Genomic DNA, 14,681 nt, shown 5'->3' on the forward strand with positions numbered 1-14,681 from the left:
CACCATAATGATTTATCACGAGTTGATTTAGTGTCGTCGCGCAAGGGAAATGGCGGAGTGAGCAGACTCTTATCCTTGATTTTGTCGTAAACTACCGCATATTTGGTATTAAGCGGAGTTAATTCAAAATCAGTAAAAGGCTTTCCAAATTTCGTGGAGTCTTCTTTCTTATCTGAAAGGCTTCGACCGGGTTCTTGTTGATCAAAAGTCGGATTCTTCGTTTATTTCACGATCATTGAAATCCTTTCCTTTATTATCTTTGTCACGAGAAGTTCGAGCGTAGTGTCGTCTTCAACATTGATAAATTGTTGAACTTCATTGGTATAACGACGCGTCGGAAGATGGAATATCCCGAACAAGAGAGTTGTATAACCCATCTTTATCAAACAAGATAGCTTCTTTAAAAGCGTAAACCACCATTAGATCGGATTGCTCGGAAATCTCAAATTTGCGCAGCTTTGGCGGAAATGCGATAAAACTACGGAGAGTTTCCTCACGTTGTTGCTTGATGTTGAAAAGAACTTCGGACTCCATTTGGGCGTTTGAGATTATGATGAAAACGCCTTGAAAACTTTTCGTTAAGTCCTTGAATCGACGAATAGAAGCGAGGAGGTAATTCGCTAAACCATACCAACGCTTCCCTTTTTAATGTAGAAGGGAAAAGTTTGCATTTTAAAGCATCATCACCTCCCCGATAAAACCAGTTTGTTTGTGAAATTAATCACATGAAGCATAGGGCAACCCTCGACATCATCATATTGATCAAACTCGGTTGTTTGAAGTCTTTGTTATGAGTAGCCCTTTGGGGCGAGAGAAAAATTTGTCCAAAATACCATCTTCAACTGCCAGATTTTCTAGTGTCGATTCAAAAGGATCGCTGTCCAGAAGAGCTTTTTTAATCATTTCTCTGACACGTTGAGGAGTCATTAGATCCGTATCTGTTGGATCATGATCATAGTCACGATGACGCCTATGGGAGCGAACAGAACGAGAAGAAAACGACGAAGATTCATCGTTTCCGTGTCGAGATGATTGTGGATGGTACGTTGGGCTTTCAGTACGATAATGCTCGGAATGATAAGAACCGCGTTGCTGAAGTGTTTCACCATACTGATGGTTACGATCATGAGTGCGATCATTATTCTGTTCACCATTTGAATTCCTCGGGACTTGCCGAAAATTTGTAGGACCGTGGGGTGCAGTCGGACGATTATGAGCAGTACCTTGCCTACCGAGAACGTGACCAAGTGGGTGGAGATTTCTCGGCGGAGGTCGGGAATTAAATTAAGCCCATTACTCTTAACTTGTTGATGGCTGTTCGCTGCGAATATTGCGAATCTCATCCTCACCACTTAAACGATCCCACACACTATTATGTCGTTGGCGTGTGTGACGTTGTGGTGTGACCGGATACAACATCATCTACGAGTGGGAGCTGCGTCGTTTAAGATGGCGCTGTAGTAATTATTCTGTTTTGCGGACAGTCTTTAACTTTTGAAGAAGTGCTTCTCGAGACATATGACTTACATTATCCGCGTCGAATCTTTGGAGAATCGTCGGAAGCAATAACCTCCACATTTGAATAATTTGGCGCATTGGTGGAACGACAATATTTGAAGGTATTATCTTTCGTCGGCCAAAGTTGTCCTTGACCATCATGTTCGTGATGATCGTCGAATCACATCGGGACCTTGAGCTCTTCGAAAGTATCGTCATAACTTTCGCGAGAACGTGATCGAGGGTGTAGTATAAGAACCGCAGACGGCCCATTATGTTTCGACCAAATATGATCAAAACACCAAGTGTTGATGAAAAAGACGAAGAACGTAGAAAAGTAATTAGAAAAATGATGGTGATCGGGGAATGATGAGGATCAGTACCTTGCGGTTGCCCTCGTTACCCAAATTATCAGTGGGATCAAGTCTCAAGAACGTAGTTCTAAATGAAAAATAGTTTTGTATTTATATAGGTAGAGTAGAGAATCCTTGTAGCTCAAGTATTCTTGTAGCTTGAGTCATTGTGATATAATATAACTCTCAACTGATAATTATCTCTTTGATAAGAAATGAATCTGGACATAAATCAATGTACATTAGTGGCAAGCCATGTGGCTAAGGTTCAGCCTTAGATACATGAGTTAATGGGCCTGTACATTGATCCATGGTATTGCAAATTGGGCTTTAGCCCTGTCGATTAAATGAATAAAATAGAGACTCCTACCAATGGACGTTCGCCACGTAGGTGGGGGTCGAAACAATTGACATTCGTGAAGTCGACGCAGAGGCGAACTGTGCCATTCTTTTTTAGAACTGCTACTATGTTAGGAATCCAGTTTGGGTAATCGACCTTCTGGATGAAACCGACTTGCTTGAGTTTGTCGACCTCATCATTGATTGCTTTTTGAAATCTTAGGGATAATCTTCAAGGTCGTTGTCGAACTGGCCTAGCATTAGGGTTGACATTTAATCTAGGACATGCAATACTAGGATCTATACCAAGCACATCGATATACGACCAAGCGAAAATATCTTTATTCATTGTTAAAAAGTTTACAAGCTGGGCCTTGAGTGTAGGGTCAAGGTTATCCCCTACATAGATGAACTTGGGATCGTCTTCTGTTCCTAAGTTTACTCACTCCTTTTTTGCAATCTGATCTGCTGCTTTTGAAGATGAGGCGACCTCAGGGGAACTGATCTCTGGTGGTGCTTTGTCGATCTGAGGCATGGAGGTTTTGGCAGCAGGAGTTGGAGAGACCTCTGTGGTTACGACAACAGGGGCTGATGCGACCTCTGTGGTCATGACAACAGGGGCTGGAATGATCTCTGGAACCTGTACCGGTTGACTAACAAATGCTGGGGTGACCTTTGGGGTCTTGACTAGTGGAGTAACTAATGCTGAATCGACCTCTGGGGTCCTGACTGGTGGATGCACAGGAAGTTTGGCGACCTCTGGGATCCTGATAGACGAATGGACTTTTTTGCTAAAGCCCCCAGCGTTCTGCTTTGGTGCTTTAGATCTGACCTCAGCGATCAAATCTTTAGCCATCGTGTAGCTGGTGGGCTCATTCCTATTGCTGATAGGTGGGTCAGCAGACTTGTTTGCTGATAGAATCTGGTTACAATGATAAGCCTCGAGCTAATTTCTTTGAAGCTCCGTCATACCCCTAGGGCCGGGAAAGCAGAGCACTTGATGCAGTGTCGATGGTATAGCTTGTATTTGGTGAATCCAACGCCGTCCTAGGATGGCATTGTAGGACGATTGGGTGTCTAGAATGCTGAAACGCATATTGAAGCTGACTTTGTCCTCCCTAGATCCCACAGAGACTGGGAGTATGATGTCACCAATTGGGTCGGCTCTAGAGCCATTGAACCCATATAGAGGAGCTATTGGGTCTATGAAGACCGACTTGGGCAGGTTCATTTCTTGGATGGTATGGTAGAACAAGATGTCGCACGAACTACCATAATCTATCAGGACTCGTTTGACTGTCCAGTCGCTGATTTTGACATGGACAACTAGTGCATCATTGTGAGGGAGGCAAACCTTATTGAGGTTGGCCTCTGTGAAAGTTATATCACCTGAACTGTGCAGGGAAGGTGCGGCCTGTGAAGAGAACTGGTATACTTCTTGAAGGACGCCAACTCGCCTCCTTTTTTCTCTGGAGGATGTAACAGAATCATCCAGGAACATGATCATATGTATCATTCTCATCATTATCTCGGCGAGTCTTGGCGACGAAACGTGGCCGAACGATCGCTTGAAATCCTCTGCTACTAGAGCGAGCTTGGACACTTTGGCGGTTATGGCGAGGTGGAGACCTATCCGTTCCCTGCGAGCCATGAGCTTATGACACAGGTCGTCATCAGCGATATTGGCGTAATGTTTGATATGCCCTAATTCGATGAGGTCTTGGAGGTAGTGCTTAAGCCCCCAACACTCATCGGTCTCATGACACTTTGCTCGGTAAAAGGCATAGTAGGGCTTGCCAGGGCGATCCTCTGGTTGTTGTACGTTAGGTCGGTAATATGCAGCTCGCTTGATCTTGTCCAATATGTAACTGGGAGATCGAGTGAGTACAGTGAACTCTCAATTGTTGCTTGGTCTGTTTCCAGTTTTCTGTCCTTGCTGTCTGGGTTGCTTTTTTGAAGTTGGGGGATCATCAGAGATTGCTGCCACCTCTTGTTCTTCTGATAAACCATGATGCTTCAGGCCTTCTTGTAACTTGATGAACTTGTCTACTCGAGCATAGAGCTCAGACAAGGTTTCTAGTCGTTCTTTCATGAGCGATCTGGACAATGATGTATTGCGCATTCAGCAAGCGTTGGAGAATGCCAATGTGGCAAACGACTCTTTGATGCCACTTTCCATGCCAAGTAGTTCGGTTTTGAACCGACCTAAGAAGGCGCAAATTATTTCGTTTTCACCAAGTGAGAGCTGGAAAAGTGAATTGAGATCAGCTTTTTTATGCCTGTTGTGGACGTACTGGCTAGCAAACAAATCGGTGAGTTGCTCGAAGTTCTTTATCGAGTCTGGCTTGAGTGAAAAGAACCAATCAAGCGCACCATCCTTAAGAATGGCTGGAAACAAACGGCAATGGAGATGGTCGAACTCCTGAGCACTATAGAGTGTAAGGCTTTGAATGTAGTGTGTCACGTGCTAACCAGGACACATGCTGCCATCGTACATTGGAAAACGTGGCTAGATGAAATCTGGAGGAGAAGCTTTACTAAGTACTTCAGCAGCGAATGGGGACGCACGGTATGTCTTCAACATCTTTTGAACGATCTGAGTGGCGTCTTTCTTAACTACACTTTGGTAGATCCTTTGTGACAGTTCGTTAATCTGTTGATTAACCTCGTTGATACCGTCTTCTGCTATGGCACCTGGTGGATTTTGCGTGTCCACTTGCGCACGCAAAGTAACCTTCTCCTGCCTGAGCAAGGTAATTTGCTTGTTCATTGTACATAACTGACCTACTAAACTCTGGATTTGAGCTTCGAGGCTTGCCATGCTTCGTGGGCTTGAGGATTTTGTTTTTTGATTTTGGGATTTGTGAAGTGGTTTCTCAAGAAATCGAGACCACAGACGGCGCCAATGTAAAGGTGTATTTTAATTAACCTTACATACAAAGTTAGGAGGAGAAAGGATTTAAATATGGGAAAGACCGAATTCGTTGTTTGAGCGAACTGCCTACGTATCTATCTCTCGATTCTGGGGGGAGAGAAGAATCAGGTCTGGCGTAGTTCATATAGGAGGTATTTATAGCCGGTGGATGTGGATCTCTATCCAACACGTGTACTGACATCCACAAATGTATGGTCAAGATTGAGAAAGAGTGTTGAAATGGTAGTGGTAGGAATTCTATGTAATGATGGGGAGTAGTTACGGGTTCGAATTTCTGATGAAGTGTGTAAGTACAACTTTGGCAATAATTGTTTCTAGAAGATAGGCTGAGTCATGATATAGAATGCTCTGTGTGAAGATGTGTGAGTCGATCTATTATAGAGCGATCTCGTAGCTCGTGGACGTAAGTTGATGATGTAGGTCACTTTGAAGGTAGTTCAGAGAACTAGGTCAGAGGTCGGTTTGGTATTTCCACTATGCTGAACACGTGCTTGATATTCCCAAATGAGAATACCACTCCCTCACAGCACTCACTGAGTTACTTATGGAATTTCAAATCTCTCTCGACGTCGATAATTTTTTATGTGTCCAGGTCGATTAGAGGTTCGGCTTACTTCTCTGCCCCCCCCCCCCCTCCCCCCTTTTTTTTTGCATTCTGAGACCCGTACCGTAATAGTTAGCCTTTCTTCCACCTCCGAAGGATGGAGGGGGTATACAGCCAAAGTTGCGATCCTCCTTATCTTATCCAGCAAAACACGTCCATAGAAAAGAAAATCAGGCTAAGCAAAGACGACAGAAACTAGGGATTCTTTTCATCCATGCCTGAAGCATGCTTTTATAGTATGTGCTTCCCTCTCCCTTACTACGGAGCTACTTTAGGATATAGCGGAGAGTTGGGGGGCCCTCGTCGTCTTGATCATCAATGATCCATCTAATCATTAGACTCAAATCGACATAGTGGATTTGATGATTGCCCCCTCGTATATCTCTTTGACTGCATTCTCCATTTGTTGGATTAGGTCCAATTTATATTCTTAGATTCTTGCTCCTACAGGGGGAGTACTCAAAATGTATTACATGATATCGGAAGTATTCCCCCTATTTTGGCTATTTCCGAGTGCAACCTCGGCGGCCCGCCCCAAAGTCAAGGGCCAGCGGAAAACGGGTGAGCAATATAAGCCGCCCCGGCTAGAGCCGGTTCCTGAGCGGCCAAGGGCAACCATGGCCAGTATAAGGTCGCCTCGTTTTCCGTAAGAGATTGGGGACCTGTCCCCCGAGCCTTTAAGGGGCAGCCTTAGTCAGTTCGAGATCGAGAGAATCATCCACACAATAAGCGACAGGTATTTGAAAATAACAAACATAAATGAAAGTCAAAAGAGGTATAATTAAAGACCAAAAAAGATAAAAAATGAAATTCTAAGGGTCGTTTTTTCTCATTTTGTTTTGAAACGTTATCAGCATCTATCTTTCAGCAACAGAACGGGAATATCTTTGATCAATTAAGGTTATAGGTCTGCTTACCTAAGGTAAGCTTAGCATTGGACCTCCCAACAACAACTCCCATTTTTATTTCCCATAGCATGGGTCCCTGATGGCTATTCGGAAAGCAACAGGGTTCAAAACCTTTTGTTAAGAAGGCGGTCTCATGGACCGGTCGCCTTTGGTACTTTTGTAGTAAATTTAGTTCAGTAGCGCCTAAATAAGATAAGAAAAATAGGGCTATAAGTGGGCCCTTTGCTATTGCTATAAGGGCTGCTCGCCTTTTTAAGGCTTGGCTTGGCTTGGCTTGGCTATCGCTCCTATGTAATGGTCGGCCGGGAAATGCTTCGTCCCATACCTGAATGCCTACATACTAGAAGCTTCGCCGGAAGCAAGCAAGACGAGTAAGCAAAAATCGCTTTGTAGACAAGGCTCGTTCCGCACTTGAGTTACGAGCTCGTGTAGTACTCGTCCCTATCTCTAAAGGGGCTTATGCACTCCACTCGTTGTCTACTAAACGAGCGTTAGAGCGAGCGAAGCCTTCCATTTTTTGGCTTCCCCCTTTTCCCTCACCCTACTTTTTCATTTCCGCTTAAGCTTCGCCCGGTTTGGCATACCCGAGAACCATAATCTTTCCTAGGAACAGCTTCTACGACGATAGATGGGGGTCAGGTTTGGCATCTATGCCCCTGCCCTCCAAACAGTATTGGAGCCTTTCAGCTCCTAGATCTTCACGGCACCTCCTCCACCATAGTATTCTTCAAGAATTCCTCTGTAGATCGAGACAGTCTCCCAACTAAGTTTGCAACTCTTGCCACTTGCGCACACGCACGTACCAACTTGTAGACCTCAATTAGTTCAGTATATAGAGGGTCTTATCATATGATGGTGCAAGTGGTGCAACACAGTAAGCACAAGGAATTCTGCAAAATCTAATTCCTCGCTGCCTCAATTCGACAAAATAAAATTTATCCATCATTCTATCTCTTCTCTTGAAAATGCAAACTGATTACGAAGCCAATCCAGCAAGAATCGACTGAATGGTATTGCTGGCTATTTGAGCATTTGGGCATTCTATTATCTCAATTATACAACACATGTAGTAAGATTTTATTTTTATTTTTTTTTCCTTCCCCTTCATATATGATCTATGTTTTGTCATATGGAGGGGAAACTGTTTTCTGGGATACTTATTGCATTTGGTTCAAAGCAGAGACAGTTAATTTATTTTATTCATTACAACTTAAAATCTTCAAAACTTAGACATAGTAATGTTTCAGAACTATTAGGAAAGAAGTATACGATGTTATATTCAACTCTAAGTTGAAAATTACCATAACTATATATCTATTATTCGCTTTTGCACAAACATGACACCTGATTTATACTCATTATGGTGTATTGCTAAACTTTCATTTACGGAAATAGTATGCCTATAGTACTAAGGATTGGTATCCTTCTTCTTGTTCATTCCTTCGACGATAACCAATGGCCACAACAAAGGTTATTGCTACCCCTCCGAGAACCAATGGAAAGGAGTACTTGGTGAACTTGTTGTCCTGCATTAGCAAAAAGCATTGAAGTAGTGAACATGGGTTCTAAAATTAACATCTATTAAGAATATAAAAATAATGAGTTTAAAATAGGAATTCAAATCCCTTTAGGGCATCTCCAATGGGGGGTGTAAACCGTATAGAGTGGAAATTTTACACTCCAAATATCAAAAAACTCTCTCCAATGGGAGTGCTATACCGTAGGTAATAGTGTATTAGCTAATAGAGAGGGTGGGGAATTCCCCCTCTCACTATTAGTTAATAAAAACCCGGCGACACTTTCGGGCGACGCCCGAGTGAAATAATTCTCGGACGTCACTTGGAGTAACGTCCCTTTCTAATTCTAAAGTAATTTTTTAACTCGGACGTCACTTGGAGTGACGTCCCAGTTTAAATTAAAGAGGGACGTCACTTGGAGTGACGTCCGAGTTTAAAATCTATTTTTTTTTACACTCTTCCATTGGAGAGTATAGAGTATGGATATTTATAAGCCAAGTGACGTCCCAGTTTAAATTAAAGAGGGACGTCACTTGGACCAGTTTAAAATCTATTTTTTTTTACACTCTTCCATTGGAGAGTATAGAGTGTGGATATTTATAAGCTATACAATACTATACAATTAGAGGTGTAAAATCCTAATGGCACCTACGTGGAGCCTAGGTGGAGGTGTAATTTTACACCCCCCATTGGAGATGCCCTTAGGCACAAAATTCAAGTATGCAAGATCATGAGAAAAACTTAGCATGCATCATGAGAGGAGAGGAAAAGAACATCATACCTTAACTGGTACACTCAGTAACATATTATTCGGCAATTGCTCAGCAATCATAAGGTAGAAGAGTCCCATAACTCCAGTATGCCTTTGGCTGCTGCTGTAATTTGATTCTAAGACTAGAGCCTCTCCATCAGATATCTTGACAGATCCAGGCTGAGGATAACAAGTGGACATTCCTACAATGTAGCCAGCCTCATTGCCCGCTTCTTTACCTTCTCCATAAGCTGCTATAGAAGAGCATATCATCCGACCATCCTAATGCATTAAAAATAGAAATCAGATTGACTCTTTTAGTAGCATTAATACAATTTCCTTAAGCTATGAAAAAACTTCCAAGAAGAAAGAGAGAATGAAGGAGTGGAGGAATATTTTGGTTTGGTATTTCCTTGAAAAAAGGTTAGCCTTTCCATATGTTAAAAGCACTCTTGAAAAGGCATAGAAATTGAAAGCTTCGATGGAAATTACTACTGATAAAGACCTTTTCTGTTCCCAGTTCTCACTTGAGGATAGAAAAATTAATGGTGCTCGAGGAAGGACAAATTTTTATTGTTGGGAGAATTTTTGTAGTAAGGCCATGGTCAGTTGAAGCTGAAGTAATGAGGAGCAAGAGTGCCACTGTACCAATCTGGATCAAAATGTCTAATGTCCCAAAGGAGTTGTGGACATTGAATGACTTTCTTATCTTGCAAGCTTAGTTGGGGACCCTAAGTGTATGGATGAAGCCACCACAAACAAGAAAAGACTCAATTTCGCTAAGGTATGCGTTGAGGCACCCTTGTTATTTGAATTCCCTGGTACTGTTTCTATAGAAGTCTGTGGTAGAGATGTACGCCTTGGGATTGAATACCCTTGGAAACCCTCATCATGTGCCAAATGTATGAGATTTGGTCATAAAACTAACAAGTGCAGTAATGTTACCCCTGCTGCACCTAACACTTCTAGGGTCGCACAACAAGGAGTGGGGACTGAGTGACACTAGTACTTCAATTGTGGAAGGAATTAATGGGCAACCACCAATTCAGGGGGTTATGCTCTTGCTATGACTGACTCAAATAGATAAGGTGGAGATCACTTAAATGCTGAAAACCAAGTGCAAACTTTTGATGCAAATATTGCAAGTGGAAACTTCTATACCCCGTTGGTAGATGAACCAAATGGTGGGACAAGTGAACCATAATAATAACTTGAACAGCCCTGCAAAGTCTCAGGAGCAAGTGATCAATGAAGCTCATCACATTCTCATGTTGGTGAAAATGCAATGGGAGCACAATTGACCAGTACTTTGAATGGAACATGAAAAAGACAAGTTGCTTTGTTGTGAGCAAAACCGATAGATAAAAGTAATAGCCACTGGTCAAAAACACGGCAATACGCGTTTCCATCTTCTACGAGAACTCCATCCGTTCAAATATGTTATGCTGACAATCTCAAGCTAATAGTCTTATTCTACGACAACTACATCACTTCAGGCATGTGGTGCTGGTTTGCTAAAAACAGGTGGAGTCCAGTAACTTGAGTACTGTACAGTTTCTCCACAGATCGAGGTTTGGTAAGAAAAGCGTACTAGAGCAAAAGGAAAAAGAAAGTATCCTAATACTTGGGAAACATAGTGCTCCGGAATACAAAACCTACAGTCTGTAAGTCTCTTCGAGCTTCTTAAGGAAGCTTATGTGAATTAAGACATTGTTTCCTGACATTTAGATCCTTTTAACTTTCTTGCTTTTTCTTGCTTGTGCTTGAGCAGGATGCATAGCTTCAGAAAGCAAAAAGAAATGACATTGAACGATATAAACAATGACGCTCTGTTAGGAAACAAGGGTAAGTTTATATTACCTCCCCATAAAGAGCTGATCCAAGTCCCCCTGAGTGTAAGTGAGCAACACCATAGACAACATAACCCGCCTTCTGCATGACTATACCAGTTTTTTTGTTATCCAAGCATCCATTGCTAGAAACACCACAGGCCTCGACTTGATATTCAACCTGTGCCAGGAAACATTAGGTGATTCAATATCCAGAGTAATCATAACTTCCAAAATTGTTAGTGTCTTATTTAATAAAATTTGTAACATTATATTCATACAGAGCCCAATAAAGAAATCTATTCAATCCATATCCATCTTGAGGCTTTATTGCACGGAAATATTTTAATCGTGGTTGGTGCTTAGGCCAACATTTTCAGATTCGGAATCCATAAATGGTGTTGCCAACATTCTCTTCCGATCCTACTTTTTATCATTCAATTACAAAATTTCTTTTACTAGTTTGGGCAAACACTTGAACCCCTAAACTGGTGAGATTGCATCTTAAAACGAAAGAGCCAAAAAGGACCAAAAAAAAATAAAATAAATTGCATTCTTATTAGATCATACATGTGTACAAGATTTGAATCAATGTCATGCCCGATAACATGTATAATAGCAGTTGGAATTTCGAGATGATCTATGCTGCCAACTTAACAATTCTACAAAATCATAGTGTTCAGTAACTATAAAATGCACTCACATATGTTTTCCTCACACACTCTTAATATAAAAGCATTCTAACTAGCGAGTTTAGTTATATACCTTGCAACCATGTTCAGCAGTGAGCCTCACTGAATCATTCATTCTTCCTGTTCTGTCCCCAGTATCAGTGACATCTAATATATATATTTTGACTGGCACAATGGAATCCACCCAATCAGTCCACTTCACTGTGTATCTCAAGTACATGTTTCTTTTTATGCTATTGAATCCTTCTTTTATTCTGCATTGAGTCTGATCATAACAACATAGCAACCCTCCGATATAATCAGGCCTCAAAGGTCGATCATATGCATCCCTTGTTATGTTATAAAGATCACACCTGCACTCTGTGCATCCCAAACTATCTACTGCACCTCGTGTATCGATTGCGTGGACATTAACATACCATCTCTCCTCATACCCCTCTGGAATATCTGCTGGATTCCCAACTTGTATACCAAAGGGATCAGGAACGTATGTCTCTGTGCGTCGTGTTTCTGATCCAAGCCCATAATACTGCCCAAGATTCTGGCACACTCCACTGTTTCGCAATCGTATAATTTTCGACTCTGTGTCACCATTGTCCTCTTTGGGTGCATAGTATCTTGATATGAGCCAATGATGGAGATAGGTTTCATGGAGAGGGATAGGAATCCCCTGCTCGTTGACTACTTCAGCATTGAGTGATTTAAGAGCAATATGACCTCTTGGAAAGTCGATATTGAAATAAACTTTGTCCACCACAGAACCGGCTCCCTGGACAAACTTAGGGGAGTGGTAGACACCAGTTTTCAATCCATTTTCTTCACTAACAAGAACTTCAAATGCTAGAGCGACTGAGACTAGCAGCAGTGTGGATAACAGATGCAACCAACATGTACACAACATGTTTTTCTGCAGAAATAAACACCTTGTTAGAACCATACATTTCAATGAAACATGCATATAATTTGCCCATAAGAGATTAAAATAGGTAATGCAAATCATAATGCTGATACTTTTGATGTTTAGAATAGACAGAGGTACACCTTATATTCTTTAACATAAATTTCTTTTTGCTTTTCAGCAAGCAAGATATTCAATTTCAATAACTTTGGTTGGTACTCAACCATACCGAAACCAACTATATATAGAGGTTTCATTAGCTGATTTTCCGGTGAACATATTCAAAAGAATTCTACAGCTTATACTGCTAAGAATCATATGATTACATGTGTAATTTTACGATTATTTGTATGATTGTATCTATACAATGCAATTCACTGAGCAGCACAATGGAATAGCAAGGGAAAAATGGCCATTCACTTTTACTATTTTACATTAGCTAATCAAGTAATCGAACACCATCTAACCAAAAGCAAAATATTATAAAAAGATAAGAAAAAGAGGAGAAGAAACACAGTCACACGTACACTATCAAATAACAGAAAGAAACAAAAAAAAGTCAATACCATCAATTCAATCCAAAATCACAGTTTGGTACCACCATTTTTCTTTCTCGATCACCAAAAGTTTTGCTACTATTCTTCTTCTATTGCTTTATTAGAAAGTAAAAGAAATGAAGAAGAGCAGAAGGAACAAGTTTTGTACGTAGTAACAAATTATATTTCTAAATCAATCCATAACCAGGACAAGGAGAGATGCATCATATACGTTGAGTTCATTGCAACAAGAAGATTGAGGCGATGAAGAAGCTGAGTTCGTTGTTACCTTTTTTTTTCCCAGACAGAGCAGAGAGAGAAGATGAGAGTGTACGTGTGTAAGATCAGAATCGGACTTTTTTATTTATACGAGAAAAAACATAGTGTGAATTGAACCCATGATGAGGAGCTAGTCAAAGAAAGAGAATGACATCATTACATACGTACAACTTTTTGATTTCACTCTCATGAGTCATCATCATTGAACATAAAATATGCATACCTACTAATTTAGATCATCTTCTTCTATCCATCTCTGTTTCACAAGTCTCAAGAATCTTCTTTTTAATGTGATCGACAGCTTAATCGAACGGCATGGTTACCACTAATTAATCATATTAAAAAGGTCATACATACATTGAGCACGATTTTTTTCCATGGTTTATTAACATATTAAAACGAATCAAACAATCAACACAACTTACCAATTAAAATTTACAGACTTAATTTTCAAGCTAGGCTTTAAATAAGTTAACTTGATCTACGGGCGAACTCAAGGTTGGTTGGATTTGAATTATACAGATATTTCAATTGTCAAATAATTAGTCAGAATGAATATATGATAACACCATAAACTCTAAAAAATGTACACTAGACAATGACAATTGACTATTGGGGTGCTTCACATTCAGAATGCGTTGGCAAATACATCACTCTTTTGGGCGTATATGCATAGCTAGATCCGATACTAACAATAGATTGGATGTGAAGCATTTAATACGAGACGAGCGTTAGTTGTTTCTTGGTTCGGATCTAATGTAAATGCCACTCGAAAATATAAATTACAAACTATGATACGAGGAGGATCTGATCCATGCTCAACATTTGTTAACAAGGTCAATGCATACATAGATAATTCTATATGTTCTCCATCGGTCCATCTATTCAATATATTCAGTCGATATAAATTGGGGTAATTGTCTTTAGAGAAACAGTCAAAACACGCCGATGCCAGGTCGACCACTAAAAACACATTGATATGATTATTATTATTATAGTCCCCAATCTTACACGTGGAAGAGTTTCGTTTTGTCATGATCTTGAAAAAAATATTATTATTGTTATTTCTAGTAATTGTGTGCATGCATTGCACAAGTGTATCCCATAGTCTAAATGCTGGAAATTATTTTAATGCCATTTTCCTTACGAGGCTTGTAAATGTATGTATATTTGAGTCTACTGGAAAAATGATTAAAATAATACTACATCAACTTGATTCTCTTTTTTTCAATTCAAGTAAGAGATCTCTTCAAGTAATGAATGAAAATTACAAATACTAATACGAAGGAAAAAGATAGTTTTGGAAATTTGGAAATGGTTGTTCGTCAGTGTGATGCTTACGTATCCGATTGTATAGAGTAATCGGAATTAAGTAGTTCTCTACTTGAATGAGTTCTTAACTCCCATTCTTGATACGCAGCCACATGTCATATAGTGATCGATTTGGATGATATATTTGAAAAAATATATGTACTTGCAAGGTTAGAAAGAAGGGCGCGACCACTACACATGGCCCAATATACAAATTTTTAACGAAGTCACA

The 14,681-nt window shown here is 40.5% G+C and overlaps 1 protein-coding gene across 4 annotated transcripts; it reads right to left on the reverse strand.

The window, feature by feature from the left end:
* Positions 1-7,817: 7,817 nt before the first annotated feature.
* LOC147496258 (uncharacterized) lies at positions 7,818-13,778 on the reverse strand. 4 transcript variants are annotated; one of them, XM_086559250.1, is made up of 5 exons: positions 13,564-13,778; positions 11,499-12,332; positions 10,765-10,914; positions 8,935-9,186; positions 7,818-8,162 (listed from the first exon to the last, which is right to left on the reverse strand). In XM_086559250.1, exons 2-5 carry the CDS (start codon positions 12,324-12,326, stop codon positions 8,037-8,039), a joined length of 1,356 nt encoding a protein of 451 aa, XP_086415376.1. In that variant the 5' UTR covers positions 12,327-12,332; positions 13,564-13,778; the 3' UTR covers positions 7,818-8,036. The 4 variants fall into 4 exon arrangements, with proteins under 4 accessions (XP_086415376.1, XP_086415377.1, XP_086415375.1 ...); XM_086559251.1 differs by lacking the exon at positions 13,564-13,778 and adding an exon at positions 13,362-13,488; XM_086559249.1 differs by lacking the exon at positions 13,564-13,778 and adding an exon at positions 13,149-13,287.
* Positions 13,779-14,681: the final 903 nt, after the last annotated feature.

Source organism: Coptis chinensis, chromosome 5, assembly GCF_015680905.1.
Source record: "Coptis chinensis isolate HL-2020 chromosome 5, ASM1568090v1, whole genome shotgun sequence".
Taxonomy (NCBI): domain Eukaryota; kingdom Viridiplantae; phylum Streptophyta; class Magnoliopsida; order Ranunculales; family Ranunculaceae; genus Coptis; species Coptis chinensis.

Excerpts from the sequence above, each read along its gene's own strand:
- LOC147496258 (XM_086559252.1), bottom strand. Across the intron at positions 10,915-11,498 it reads CTGCTGAACATGGTTGCAAG|GTTGAATATCAAGTCGAGGC; the intron begins GTATATAACTAA and ends TTCCTGGCACAG. Across the intron at positions 9,187-10,764 it reads GATCAGCTCTTTATGGGGAG|GATGGTCGGATGATATGCTC; the intron begins GTAATATAAACT and ends TTAATGCATTAG.